This window comes from Acinonyx jubatus, chromosome C1 (assembly GCF_027475565.1).
Source record: "Acinonyx jubatus isolate Ajub_Pintada_27869175 chromosome C1, VMU_Ajub_asm_v1.0, whole genome shotgun sequence".
Classification (NCBI taxonomy): Eukaryota; Metazoa; Chordata; class Mammalia; order Carnivora; family Felidae; genus Acinonyx; species Acinonyx jubatus.
Window position 1 is genome coordinate 28,770,534 of NC_069381.1, and position 14,913 is coordinate 28,785,446.

Genomic DNA, 14,913 nt, shown 5'->3' on the forward strand with positions numbered 1-14,913 from the left:
TCGCCTCCGGGGGAGACGCGGGGAGCCCGCTCTAAGCGGAGAGGGGCGCGGGCGGCCTTACCCCCGGGCCCGGTGGACACGGTGACCTGCGCGTAGGTGGCTCCCGCGGCGGCAGCCGGGCCCGACACGCCGTTGAGCGCCGCCACGCGCACGGTGTAGCGCGCCCCGGGCCGCAGGTGGAGCAGCGTGGCGGCGCGCTCCCGCAGCCCGGCCTGGCGCGGCACGAAGGCCACGCGCGGCCCACACGGCTCGCACGCGCCCGCCGGGCCCTCGCGGCCGCAGCGCAGGCACAGCAGCGAGTACGTGACGTCCGAGCGGCCGCCCGAGTCGGCGGGCGGCAGCCAGCGCAGCCTCAGCGCCAGCGGCGAGCGGCTCAGGCTGTACTGCAGGTCCCGCGGCGCCGACGGCGGCCCTGGGGGGCGGGGCGAGCCGGGGCGGGGGGGGAGGTTAGTGAGGGGGGGGCAGAAGGGGCGTGGAGGTGGGGGGGAGGGACTGGGGGGTAAGTGAGGCCATTGATGGGGGAGAGACGGAAGGGGGCGTGGGGGCCAGTGAGTGGGGGGAGGGCCAGGGAGGTGGGAGGAGGTTAGCGAGCGGACGAGGATGGGGTTGCGGGGCGCAGCGCTGAGTGTGAGGGGCGGGAGCCCCCCTCTGGCCGGGGCGCAGGGTGAGGTGAGTCCACTCCAGGAGAAGCCTCATCCCTCCGTCCTCTAGACTCTTGCCCTGGTTCTTCCCACCCAAGGCCCGGGCCCCATCCCCACCCCCGGCTCCCCTCCCTCCACCCCGCCGTCCGGGTCGTGGCCCCCACGCCCTTCCCACGCTCACCAGTGCGGAGCCCCCTGCCCTCAGCAACCCCTCCCCCACGCCTTTATTGACTCCCCCCTCCCCCTCTGCGAACGCCTTCCGGAGGGGCACTCACGGGTGCAGGAGGCCGACGGCGGGTCGGTGGGCGAGCGCGCGTAGCTGTCCTGGCACACGCAGAACGTGGAGGCGTTTTCCAGGGCCCGGCTGTGCTCTGGGCACGGGGAGCAGAGCGGCCGGCGCGAGGACAACTTGTAAAACCCTGGGGGACAGGCTGCGGGGCGGAGCCACGTGAGGAGGGGTCTCCTCCACAGCGTGTCTCTCCCCCCACCTTCCTGCCTGCCCCATTAGGGTGACTTTAAGTCCGAGAACTGTGCCCGGAAGGGAGTCTCAGCTAGTCCAGTAACAGCCGCGTGGGATGGCAGCTCCCGACGTAACCCAGGGCTACCTAACCCTTAGCGAGCGCTTAATGTGTGCAGAACACTAGCGTTTTACCTTTAGTAATTCGTTTAATCCTCCCAACAGTCTGTGAGGTGCGTCCTTTATCGTCATCTTTTTAAATGAGGGAACTAAGGCTCAGAGAGGTTCAGTAACTCGCCCAATGACCCACAGCTAGTAAATGGTGGGATTCCAGCCCAAGCAGACAGCTTTCGGAGCCCGCACCATGCTGCCCTAATTAATGCCCACTGGAAGAAAATAAGCCAAACTCTCCAGTCTTGATGTGAGCCCAGAAGAGAGGTGCCTCCAAGGGGTATTTCACAGCTGCCCAAAGGACAGACACCCACACACTTACAGTGACACACACACTCACTGTTGTCAGAGCCCATCCTCCCACCACTACCATCGGGGGTTCGTGGCATCACAAATCCTCAACTGATGCACTTGGTTCCAGTTTGAAAGTGGAGCCAGCCAGGTGTGGGGGCTGGGGGCGGAGGGTGAGAGTAGACTGAAGGAAGGTGAAGTTTCTCTACTTTTGGTCTGGACACCCTCCCCAGTTACTTACTTTGCTTCTGTCACTTCTCCGGGCTCACCCAGAATGCAGGTTGTTAAGAGCACAGGCTCTTTATATCCGAACAACCTGGGTTTGCGCCTGGGTTGTTTACCACTTACTTGCTGTTGGCCTTGGGCAAATTGGTTGACTTCTCTGAGCCTCGGGTAGAATACCCACCTCAAAAAGGTTGTTGGAGGATTAACTGAGGTGAAGTGTAAGCCGCTTAGCCTGGCACAGACAACACGTACACAACAGTGGTAGTAATTACTGTTCCTCCGTCACAGGCCTGAAGTGGAAACGGCTGAACGCCCACTCGAAAAAATGTCTCACCAGCTGGGCCAGGTGGCAGGGAGGCAGTGGCTCCTGGCCCTCGTCTCAGCTTCTGGGTGGTTCTCACCTCCCTCCCTGCACCCACCAGGCCTTCGTGCTAGTTTAGCTGGTTCTGGAAGGCTGGCTGCTCTCCAACCCCAAGAAGACACACACAGTACAACAGAGGGGATGCAGACTAGCCCTCAGGAAGGATTTTCAGCCTGTCTGGGAGAAGAGGGGAGTAAGCTGTGGGTTTCTCGTTATCTGGAAGGCTTAGGCTTTGGAGGTTCCACCTTGCTGAGTCCTGGGCAACACAGCTTTGGGCAGGGCCTGTGAAGCTTCAGAGGCTTCAGAGGCTTTGGAAATAATCTGTCTTCAGAGCAGAGCATGGCACTCACTAACACGGTGGGCTGGTGACCAACGGCAACCCCCGCTGGGACTCGGATGGCCTGGGTTCCAGTGTTAGCTCTGCCCCTTTCTATGCCTCTCTGGCCTCAAGAAACCATCAGTCAAGTGGGGATGATAACCTTGGCCTGCCCACCTCTGTTGTGAAGTCAGAGTGGAGATCTGTCGGCAGGATCTCCCAGCAGTAGGGAAAAGTACCAGGGGCTACCTTTCTCTGCGTGTTTGGGACATCCACTGTCCCAGAGATGTGTGTCCCAACGGAGACCGAGGTGGTTATCTCTACTTTGACAGACTCTGTTTAGAGGAGGTTTTTGTGGAGGCTCAGACTCATGAGAGCCTCTTGACTGCGGGCCCCTCCCTGTCTTCATCAAGGTCAGAGGCAAATGTCAGAGATCACCTAGTTCAACTCCCGCTGGCCCGGTGCTCCGGCACCTTTCCTAGAAGTAGCCACAGTCTCTGCTCAGAAATGGGGAGCCCACCTTCTTCTGAAGCTGCCTCTGCTGAGAAAGGGCTTCCTTATATTGAGTCCATATAAGCCTCCCTGTCTGTAACCCCCCTCTGCTGCCACCCCACCACAGGGTCTCTGTGTGCCGAAGGGAGCCTTAGAGAATATTTGCTTGGGTCCCCCTGCTGCAGGGCACTCCCACAGAGATCGGAAGACTCAGGTTGTACACCCTGATCTCCCCCACCCCCCAAAACCCTAGTGACCGGGAGAGGGTAAATAAAAGAGAGAAACAAAAGGGAGAGAGAACATCTTGGTTCTATCCCCTCCACATCAGTCTACCTTTAGAGAAGGCTCTGTACTCAGCTGTAGAAGGCACTGGAAGGCCTTCACTTTCTGAACACAAACCTGAGCATTTCACTTCCCTTCTTAAAACCCGCCAGCACCTCCCCAGTGCCAACCACCCCACCCTTGCCACACTGAACTCTTTGTTTCACACCTCTGGCTCTTGTCCTGTAATGTCTCACAGCCCTTTTCCCTTGGCAAACTCCTATGTTTCTCCATACCCCAGTTCAAAATAATAACTCCCTTAAAAAATAAAAATAAATGAAAAAATAAATAAGAAAGAGAAGAAACAGGAAAAAAAAAAAACACCTCGCTTATGAACCTCTCCCTGGCACCCTCCCCAGCTCCCCATTCCCCAAGGCAGAGATGATACCATTACAAGTGGCTTTTTGTCTGGTCTCAGCTTAAGTCAGAAGGAGGACTGGGTTCCTGAGCGTGTGTGTGTGTGTGTGTGTGTGTGTGTGTGAGATTGCCCAGAATGTGTATCCAAACCCCCTCCTCCAGACCCTGATCCATTCATTGGATGATTTTTTTTTTAGCATCTACTGTGAGTCAGGTGCTCTGGGGCTAGGATCTAGAGACAGAGTGAATGAAACAGACCAGGATCCTACTGTCCACTGGTGCAGACACCTTCCTCCCATGTCACAAGGAGAAGAGAGGCTGTCAGTTGGTAAGTCCCTCAATGTCCGGCCGTCAAACCGGCGAACCTCCCTCCACACCCATCTTTCTTCTCCCCGTTCCTTCTAGACCTAGAGGAAAGGATGAGCCACCTCCTGTTGGAGGCCTCCAGCCCCTCCTCCTTCACTCTGGGTCCTGCCCCCTTCTTCTCCTCCCAGACTATCTTCCATCACTCATATGGTTCCTACTTCTTACATTGCTGTTCTCTACTGCTTCCTCCCGGTGACAGAACAGAGGAATGGAGTGGTAAAAGTGGTCCATTTGGGGTGCAGGCAGGAAGGGCACGATGTACGGAGTATTAAAAAACAATGAAACTGACGAAAACATGGCCCGATCTTGGTTAGCAACAAGTGTCAGCAATTCCATGCCAGTAATAAAATACATCCCCACCTTGGGCAGACCACTCCCACCACCCCCTGCTTGGTGCCCCACTGGCTCCTTCCCTCAGCATATAAATAAACAAGGCTCCCATCTACAGTCAAAATCTCCTCTCAACCCAATGTCTTCCTCAAGATACCACCTCCCTCTCCTCCCCTTTCCAATCCAGCCTCCCAGAGACTTTGTGTGTGTTCCCTACTCTAGCTCCTCAACTTCCTTCATCCCCCAGCCTCCTGGCAGCCTGGTCTCTCTCTCTTTTACTCAACAGAAACTGCTTTGGCCAGGGCCACCGGGTGGACATTGTCCAAACCTCACCTTACCTGACTGCTCACCAACACTATAAGCCGTTCCCTCCTGGACCCCTCCGCCTCCCTTGGCTGCCAGAAATAACACTCTCCTAGATCTTCCCCAGCCTCTGATTCTCCCTCAAGGTCCTTTTTTATGGGCTTTAATTCTCCTACTCCCCCTTAAACCCTTAAATACCGCTGTTCTATGAGACTTCATCATTGGCCCTCTTGCTTCTTACCTCGCCTTGGTCTGTCCCAACCGTACCCACAGCTTCAAGTAGTGTCTCTCTCTCTCTCTCTCTCTATCTCTCTATCTCTCTGTTGCTGAGCTCCAGACTCACTTTCTAGCTACCTCCACTTGATGCACCCCAGACACCACAGATTCGGTGTCCATCAATGTCCTGTGATCTCTACCCCAGCAAATGATCCTCTGTCCATCCAATCCCCTAGAAGTAAATGAATCAAAAAGGACTCTTCTTTTCTCCTGTGTCACATGGTCACCAAGTGCTGTGGAGGCTGTCACATCCATCCTCATCTCTCAATGACCTCTGCTACCATCTCACTTCAGACCATGCGTTCTTTCTCCTGGACTGTTGTCCCATCTTTCTTATTTTCTACCCCTTAATCCTTCCTTCCTCAATTCTTTCTTTGTAATTACGGCTTGAGTGATCTTTTGAAAATGCAAATCTGAACATGTCAGACCCCTGCTTCAAAGCCTCCCCATTGGTCAACAGCATATAGTCTCAGCACTTTATCCTAAAGTTCAAGGCCCTTCATGATTTGTTCCTGCCCCTCTCCAGCCCCATCAGCCCTCACACCCCCAAATGCCCTCTGCCCCCAGCCCCAGTCATGCTACATTCCCTCCTGCCTCCATGCTTCTGCAGACAGTCTCTTAAGTCAGAATGCTTTTATTTGCCTGGAAGAAAGGCCTTCTCACTGTCTCTCTCCACACTTAGATTTGGGTTCTCCCTTCTCCAGGCTTCCTCAATTCTCTGTTGATATGTATCACACCCTATGGTAACCACTCCTTCACTCAATACATTTCCACTGGGCACCACATCCTGTTATGGATACTGGGGCTGCTAAAATGTGATACAACCATTGCCTGAAGTCAGTCACTAGTCCAGTGGTGGAAACACACACAAGTAGATCACTACATAGCATGGGGTAAGTGCAGAAACAGAGATTGCAGTCAACTGTACTTAATTTTGTTTAAGCCACAAGTAGAGGTTGCAATGGGTGCTGGAGAACAGAAGTGGACCCTAACCCTACTTGGAGAGTTCAGGAAGGTTCGTGCCTCCAAGTCCCTTACTAATCCATAAGTTCCCACCAGGAAAGAGATGGTGACATTCATCTAAATATATATAATAAACCCTCCCTACATGCACTTGGCAAGTTCTCAACTCATATCAAATGGACAGTCGAACAAAGGAGTGACATTAAGTTGAGTCATTTCCTCCTCTGTCTTCCCACCTCTATATTAATCCCTCCATTGGATCACATATCACCTTGTGGTTTTTCAATTTTTATGTTTTCCATCTATAGAGCTTCTGAAGAGTTGAGACTATCTCTGACTCATTTCTGTTGTCCTGGCACCCAGAAAAGGACGTGGCTTAGCAGAAGCCTCTCTTGATCTGTCTACACTAAGGGCACACATCCATACCCCATCTTTACCCTCAGTCCTCAGAGCCACAGATAGGGGAGAAAAGGAGAGGTCTGGCCCGGTGCCCACACAGACCTGAGAACCCAACAGAGCCCCCACATGAAGGGTCTCCCTCAGGGGGCACTTTGACTCATAGTTCGAAGAGTTGGGTGGGATCTTACTAGTCATCTAGCACAACCTCTCAGTCTTTCTCTCCAGCTCAAGAATCCCCCTGCCAGACCCTGACTTGCATATTATCAGTGACAGGGAGCTCACTATAATGTAACCAATCCCCCTAGTCCATAGCTAGTAGAGTTGGGCTGCTGTATCATTTTTCTTTATGCATACGGGAGGCAGCATGGCGTAATAGAAAGAACTTGGCAGTTGGGCAAATCTGGTTCGAACCCTTGTTCCCCATCTACTAACTTTGCAAGCGAGGTGCTAATCTCTCTGAGCCTCCGTTTCCTCATCTGTGAAATAGGGATACTGGTGACTTACTTTATTGCCAAGAATAAATGAGACATCCTTTGCGAGGTGCTTATCATAGTGCCTGAAATATAAGCCCCTAATGCCCCCTTATATGGAGTCAAATTCACCTCCTCGTAACTTCGTTCAGTGGTCCTGGCTGGACCCACTGGAAAGCTCCACAGAAGGTCAGGGCTCTGGGCTCCACAGCCCACAGCTGCTCCACTCCTCCTTCTGCCTCTTTGATCTACGGCACACTCTCTCCCAATTGCCACCTGCGCGCTACGCCCCCACGCCACGCCCCCTCGTCCGCTGAATACCTTCACAGATGTCACCACGTTCCTGGAATCCCGCACTGCAGCTGCAGCGGCCCACGGGCACCAGCCATTCACCATCAGCGCCACAGTGCATGCGCGGGGGGCTGCCGGGCTCCCCTTCTGAGTGCGCCACGCACGTTCCCGTCACCTCCACCAGCGTGGAGAAGGCACTCTCAGCTGCGGTGGCTGGGAACGCCGCCAGGCCCCGCACCGTCGCGCGGCACTGCTTGTAGTAGACGCGCACAGAGACCAGCGCAACGCATGCGCCCACGTCCTGAAAGGCCAGGTGGAAACCCCGCCGGCTGAGCGGACCGATCTCGCGCACCTCTGTGTTCAGCTTCATCTTGCGCTCTCCCAGGTCGCCCTGCGTGAAGCTCTCATCTGCAGCGATTGTATCGATCTTGCGGGGCCGGCTGCCACCTGGGCGGGGACGCCCGCGGCCCAGGTCAGCCTCTGTTTCCAGGTAGTAGACGTTGAAAGTCTCCTTGCAGGTGCCCGCGGCGCCCGGGATGCTGCTGCAGTCGCGCAGTGTGAACTGCAGCTCCACGAAGATGCGCTGCCCGCGGCCACGGCTGATCCAGCCAGTTTGCAACCAGTTGTCCTGGTTGGGCTCCAGCACGTTGCACACCTGGTATGTGCGGATCGGACGGTCATGCTCGTCCACGCCGCTGATCTCCTCCCACTGGGGAGGAGAACAAAGATGTGGGAAGCTCAGAGCCAAGGCGCCCCCAGGAGGTGAAGCCCTGGTGGTGTCTAAAGCTGAAAAACCCCTTCCCCATCATCTCGCATTCCACACACACCCCATCCCCATGAAATTATAAGATGCAGAGCTGGGAGAAACGTTGGAGACAAAGAGTCCAACCCTTAATTTATAGGTCGGGAAACTGAGGCTCCAGAAAGAGTGATTTGACTGGATATGAACATCGAATTAACAGCAGAGCTGGGAATGGTGTCTGAAGTCTCCCGGCTCTCCACCAGGTGCCCACACGGGGACCAGGCTGCAGTCATGCAGCCACATCTGCCCACCCCCACCAAGTTTCTAAGCCACTTTCAGGATTTTAAATCTTGCTCCTTCTGTCAATCCATCAATCAGCAACACTGCTTGGAGGACCTGCTATGCGCAAGACACTGTCCAGCATTGGCTCATCTAGATGACACATTTCTGTTGCTAGACACAGTCGGTTTTCCCCTCACTATCTCTCTTTTTTTTTTTCTTCTTAGACTGACTGAAGACTCAACGTTTTCTAATAGGCCACTCTGGCTTGAAGCCAGTGCCGCTGGAGATCACGTGCTCTGAGGAGCATTTTGATCTGTAACCACAAAGAGCTAAAGGAATTGAGTCTCAGACCACCAGAAGATTCCTGGGAGAGGGAGAGAAAGGTTACACTTACCCCATTACTTGGCAGTGCAGTCCAGCCCAACTCAGCCTGGGAGGCTTTGGAATCCAGGAGGATGACTAGGGAGAGGAAGAACAGAGATGTCAGAAAGTCAGAAGGTCAGGAAGGTGGGAGGGACCCTTTTGTGAGTTTGTTGTAAACTTGCTGAGGGAGCAGAGACAAATTTTTCCCACCCCGTACCTTCCCATGAAGGCGTGGGGTGTGAGTAGCTTGAGTCCAGAAAGAGGTAGCCACAACAATTAGGCAAGGAGCCTGTAGCAGTTTCCTGTGGTTGCTGTAACAAATCATCACAAACTCTGTGGCTTCAAGTATCAATTACTTATTTATTCTCTTATAGTTCTGGAGGTCAGAGGTTGAAAATCAATTTCATTGGTCTAAAGTTGGGCTGTCAGCAGGACTGGTTCCATCTGTAGGTTCAGAGGGGAGAATCCATTTCCTTGAGTTTTTCAGCTTCTAGTGGCCACCTGGATTCCTTGGCTTGTGGCATCCTCCTCCATCTTCAAAGTGCTTCACTCCAGTCCTTCTGTGATCAAGTTGCCTTCTCTCACTGACTCCTTCTGCTTCCCTCTTGTAAGGACCCTTGTGATTACATTGGGGCCATCCAAATAATCCAGGATAATCTCCCCATCTCAGGATCCCTAACCACATCTGCAAAGTCTTTTGCATTTAGAATAAGATTGATTGGTTTTGGGGATGAATTAGGATGTGGACATATTTGGGGAGTCATTATTCAGCCTGCCAGAGTTCATGGAAGTACTCTTAACATTGGCTCTAAGAAAGGAGTGGTGGTGTCAGTGAGCCCCCCTTTCTGCCTTCTAGGCTCCCTAAATTATAACTGCATGTCAAGAAGAGACAGAAAGTGAGCATAGTAGAGGATTTCTGCATACATCCTGAATTCATTCATACTCAGGGGCTCATCTGAGGTCTGAAGCCACCAGGGATGGAAGAGACTAGAACCTTTTTAGTTTGACTCTTAGGGGCTCTGGGAAAAATGAGTGGACTCTGCCAGCAGCAGGAGAAATGAAAATTTCTTCTCTCCTGCTCTCAGTATCGGTCCCAAAGAAGCATTGGTCTGGATAGCACAGCAGCAGCTCAGAGACAGGAGCCCAGGCCATCTTGAAGTCTTGGAAGATTACAAATCTAGAGCTTAAGCAAGGGGGTGGGGCTCCAAGGTGAGGGTCTCTAAGAGGGTTGGCTCCAGAGGCATCAGTGACAATAAGGAGGACCACCGACAGCTTCCTGATTTTGTTATAACTGACAGCACATCGGAATTGCATATTGGCGTCAGAGATCCAGCGCCCCAACCCCCCGGTCAGCGCTTTAGATTCCAGCTCCTCAGGATTCTACACCTGGATATGACGCCTCTGGATTCAGTTGAGTGTACGGCTCCCCCAAATCCAGAGGCAAGGCGCGAGTCCTGGTACCGCAGGCAGCTCCAAGCCCAACAGCGTGGACCGCTTCGGGTAGTCTGCGCTCCAAATTCAGCACTGCGGACAGCTCCCTCGCCAGCACGTCGGGCTACTCCCGGACCCAGCCATCCCTCCCCTACCAGCGCTCCACCTCCTGCCTCGCGGTTCGGGCTCCATCCCGTCGTCCCGTACTTCGATCTCACCTCCACACCTCCCTGTCTCCTCTGCTCTCTTCATCTCCCTGCCCCCACACCTCCCACCTCCAATCACTCAGCCTGTCCGTCTCACCGGCACCTGAACCCCCGCCTCTGGCTCTCACGATTCCTGGTCTCTTTCCTTCCCAGCCTTCCAGGTCTCCAGCCCGATCTCCTTAGCTACCTTTGCTTAGCTACCTTTTTCTCTGCCTCTTTAGTTCTTTGCTTCCCGCTGCCCGCTTGCCTCAAACCCCAATACAGACTCCAGTCTCTCTATACGATTCCTTCCCTCAGACCCCCAGTTCTCCAGCCTCCTATCTTTTGGCATTCCAAGCTCCAAGAACAGCCACCAGTTTCCTCACCTTCCTCGGCGATCCCGGGCCTCCCTGGTCCCAAAAGCAACGCCAGACAGAGCGGCATCAGGCAGACGAACAGGCGCAACGGATGTGGGCCCGCACCGGTCTCCATGGTCCGCAGACCGAGCTGTCAGTGCGGCGGCGGCTCAAGCCGCGCCAGCCCCAGCACCGCTGAGCAGTGCCCCCAGACCCTAGCTCCTTCTGGGGGCGGGATCTCGCTGGTTACCGTCATCCATGGGGACCAATCACTAGGCACCGCCGCGGGAAGTCCACCAATCCCCGCCAGCAGAAGGTGGAGGGGTGGAGTTTCATAGGCCAGGGGCGGAACGGCGAAATGGAGGGGGGAAGGAAGGGGTCCCGCCAATCTCCAAACGTGGGGGTGGGTAGCGCTGAACGCTGGTCTGGCTCCTGGGGAGGAGGATGAGCCGGCGACGAAGGTCCAGAGCGCAAAACCTTAGCCTCTCATTCCCGAGAAGTAGACAATGTGGGCGTGGCTTAAAGAGGGGCGAACCTCGGGGAGGCCGCGACACTTGCAGCCTCTGAGCTAGGCTGGAAGCTCCCTTGTTCCCAGGACTTTCAAGGGGTTTTGAAGCCTGATGTCCCGACCCCAAGCTCTAGGGAGCTCCTCTATCTACAAGCCCTTGGCTTCTTCCTGTGTCTGAGGCTCCTGGTGTCTTATGGCTCAATCCTGCCCTCTTCTCTCCCCGCCCTCCTCACACAACACACACACACACACACACACACACACACACACACACACACACACACCGGCAGGAGGAAGGGGCTAAGGTTGACCCTGGGAGCTACTCTAGAAAGGAGAGCAAAGTGGGAGACGGAGTCCCACCCTACCAGCAGCGCTTCCGAGGTTGGGAAACCATGTGGACGCCAGGATGGGGCGGTGGTAAATTTTGCATGAACGATCGGTTCCTCAGGTTCCTGCTCTTGCTGCCAGGACACAGGCAGCACTCTGCACAACTACCCTTTTCCCCAGTCTGCTCAGAGCCTGGACTCCCCCCCCCCCCCCCCGCCTTGATAATCCCTCTCCGCCCATCCCAGGGGACTGGGAAGGAGCTCAGCGGCAGGGACTCCCAGGGGTCTGCGAAAGAGGCGGAGCAATCCTCGCGGAGTTCAGCCAGCGCTGGGGAAGCTGCAAGGAAACGTGGAACACGACCTCTACCTAGTGAAGGTCATTTATGTGCAAGCTGAGGGTTTAAGGCGTTGGTGGTGGGAAGGGCTGGAGCCCTCCAGGACGAGGGAGGCGGCTATTGAGCGCCACCATCTGGGCTGAACTTGAGCAGAGAAAGCTCCACCCACCCTGTGGCTTTTCAAAGCTCTTTTCTTGGGGGACCCAACACCGCTCCTTTATGGTGGCTAAAGCAGCCTGAAGAACCCTTGAAAATTAATGAGTCGTGTATCCCCATGACCTGCCTGGCCTGAGTGTACATTTTGTGTGTATGTATATGCTCCTTACCTTTCAACCAACACTCCCTGAGTGCCATGCTCTGTGCTGAAAATATCTGGGTGAATCTCTGTCTGCTACAATCCATACCTCCTTGGGGGTAATGGATAATGAATAATGAAAATTGCTGGCATCGTAGACAACTGGCCACTTACAAGCCTCTGAGCTAGCCTGGAAGCTCCCTTCCTGTGTCGTGTGTGTGTGTGTGTGTGTGTGTGTGTGTGTGTGTGCGCGCGCGCGCGCGCATGCGCATCTAGTATGTGTGTGTTTATGCACCCTTGCTCACAGACATACTTGCTGGACAGCAAGAAGGAGGAGCGGCTGGGAAGAGTTGGGATCCTTTGCCGGTAAAAAGAAAGGTCATCAGGAGGGGCTGAGGCTCAGACACCACAGGACACCGAAGCCCGCTGAGAAAGCAGAAGGAGGTGTGGCATCCAGCTGTTCTTAGATGCAGGTAGGGTCTTTGAAATCAGATCTCCCTGAAGAAGCGCTCTTACACCCCTACCTCCTTCCATCTTCATTCTTCTCAGGCTCAATTTTCCCCTCCCCCTCCACCCCCAGCGTTGGGAGTTGGTATTTTTAGAAGCTGCTTAGAGACCCAGGACTCCTTTCATTTCAGAATGAGTCCTCACTCCACTACCCCTCACCCTTCTCTTCAAAACCGGGTCCCATCCCTTATGCAGTCTCTAAGGCGCCAGTCACAGCTTCTTACCTGCGCTCCAGGGACTTCAGCCCAGAGGTTCTGGCCCTGTATGCTAACACAAAATGCAGACTCCTTAGGAGCCTGGAATGATCATTCAGGAGCCAAGCATATGGAGGAAATTATCTGGGGAAAGCCATACAGGATGCCCCAACAAACCCCTGGCTGTCCGGAGTCTGGTTCTCATCCTCTCCCACCACATGCATCTGTAGCCTCCTTGGGGAAATTGCCAGATTGAGACCCTAGCAATGGGGGAAAGAAGAGGAAAAGAAGATTGGAAACAATCCTTCAGTCCTTTTCTTTCTTCCTCGGAACAATTCATTTATAATAAAACCAGGACGGAGATGCCTCAGTGTATAAGGATATATGCAAATCAGCAAGATCTTAAGAGTTCCTCCAAAGCGGACTCCACTCAACCAGGTGACTGCTGAATAGACACCTAAGTGAAGATATTCAAAAGGGCCTTAGAAGGAAACTAAGCTGTTTTACTGTGAATTTAAAGTGCTGGGGTCCAGTCAACCAAGGGCCAGGTTAGATTCTTCCCTGGAATAGCCAGTACAGGAGTGGAGTGGGGGTGGGGTTCTGGCATAGTGCTGAACTGTGAGCCCACCTGCCAGCTTCAGCCTGTAGAAAATTTTCTGTCCGTGGTGCTGAACCTACCAAAGTCTGGACCCTCCATTTTCAACTGGACCTGGGGCCCTTCTGCTGCCCTGCTGTAATCATCAGCCCAGGGCTCTCTGCCTTGTTCCTCCGGCCTATAACCCAGACCTAGCTATTTGCACCTCCAGAAGGTAAGCAGCCTTACTTCATGGAGTAAGAGTGGAGGAAACTGGCACCCATCTGGAAACTCCTGTTTTCTCCTCTGCTCCTCCCCAACCCCATATGAGGTGGGATAGAAGGGATGCTTCTCTCTACTTCTACATTACTCTCTGCAGCATGATGGGAAGAACACCTGTTGGAGCTGAGCAGCTTAATTCAACATCTAATTATTTATTAGAAGTGATCTTCCAGGAAGCCAATCCAACTTTACTTCAGCTTCCATTTCCAAGTTACTGAAAGTTATACATCTAGGGGCTGAAAATTTGATCTCTTCCTTTTGCACAGATCCGGAAAGTACATTCATCCTGGCTAGACAGAGAAGGTCATCTCCTCCATGGAGAAGACTAAGATTGCTTCAGAGAATCAGGGCCAATCCCTCTCCTCAGAAAAGAGGACAAGGAAGGAGCAAAGAACAGTGGCAAGCCCTACTGCTCAAAGGGACATTTCCAATTTGTCTCTTCCCTCTTCCAGTCTATCTCCTACTCCCCAGCTTAAGAAAAATAAACATCCCCAAGGTGAATTATTTTCTAGGACAATAAATTCACAGGCAAAAATAAGATGGAAGTTATATACAAGTGTTTACATTGTATTTTTCTAAGATAAAGGAAATATAAAATATTGAATTCATTGACTTTGAAAATTAAGCAGCAAAAACCTTTCATTAATACAAATATTCAGACTTTATGATACTCTTCTTCCTCCTCTGTAAAATAAGAGTGAAAATACTTCAGAGTTATTGTGAGGTCAGAATATAATTTATATATATATATATATATAATATATATATATTATATATATATCCCAGCACATAGTACTTGGCACATAGTTCTGGTATGTTTTATTATTCAACTTCATGGTTAATTAAGGTGAAAAACAGAAAGAAAAAAAGTAAAGGATAAAGAAAAGTTAGGCGGTAAGATAGGAAGAGAGAGAGATAAAATTAGAGAGACAGTCATAGAGGAAAAGACATAATGAGGGATAAAGAAGGAGACAGTTTGTTGAGATGAATGTGACTAGAAAGTACGAGAGCCTGAAAGAAATGTGCTTGAAGAGACAGGAGTGTCATCAGGGCTGGCTTGCTGGCCAGCTGCCAAGTGCCCTCAGAGGTGACACTTACCTTGGTGAATTAATCATGGTCCAGGATCATAAACTTGACTTTAACAGCACTAAGAAAGAACCTATGTGTTGGAGGGTTGGAAAGTAGATCGTACTAACTCAGCTCCAATATTGCTATCTGATTCAAAGAACCAATGAATTAATATACAATGAGAAATGGAACTGCCAAGGAAGCCAGAATTCTCACATTACCATGTCCAGCAAATTCTTCCTTTGTAGGAAAATGTGCATAGGAAGCCAATTTATGACGCAAAGCCTGCTTTGAGAGTGTAAGGGGAGGCAGTTGGATGGTTTAAATATTTGAGGGCATCAGGCTCTGGTACCTTGTGCCTCCAAATTCCCAATAGGGATAAACCTGCCACTGGCACCTCAGTGACTGTACGAAGGGCCAGGGCTTGGAATGGGA

General features: G+C 52.8%; 1 protein-coding gene and 1 long non-coding RNA gene across 6 annotated transcripts in view; one reads left to right on the forward strand and one right to left on the reverse strand.

Annotated features, from left to right (window-relative positions):
* EPHA10 (EPH receptor A10) overlaps positions 1–10,621 on the reverse strand; it is a 36,900-nt gene extending 26,279 nt beyond the window's left edge. The window contains exons 1-5 of one of the 4 annotated variants that reach the window (XM_053211676.1): positions 10,420–10,621; positions 8,449–8,513; positions 7,061–7,739; positions 917–1,072; positions 62–412 (exon numbers count right to left, since the gene is read on the reverse strand). In XM_053211676.1, coding sequence (XP_053067651.1) covers positions 62–412; positions 917–1,072; positions 7,061–7,739; positions 8,449–8,513; positions 10,420–10,525 — 1,357 coding nt within the window. In that variant the 5' untranslated portion in view covers positions 10,526–10,621. The remainder of the gene's footprint in view (positions 1–61; positions 413–916; positions 1,073–7,060; positions 7,740–8,448; positions 8,514–10,419) is intronic. The other 3 variants (XM_053211672.1, XM_027059616.2, XM_053211686.1) reach the window with 3 other exon arrangements.
* Positions 311–13,911, forward strand: LOC128313376 (uncharacterized). 2 transcript variants are annotated; one of them, XR_008294002.1, is made up of 4 exons: positions 311–389; positions 3,830–3,960; positions 12,161–12,326; positions 13,677–13,911. It is a non-coding gene; the product is annotated as an uncharacterized LOC128313376 (long non-coding RNA). The 2 variants fall into 2 exon arrangements; XR_008294005.1 differs by lacking the exon at positions 12,161–12,326.
* Positions 13,912–14,913: the final 1,002 nt, after the last annotated feature.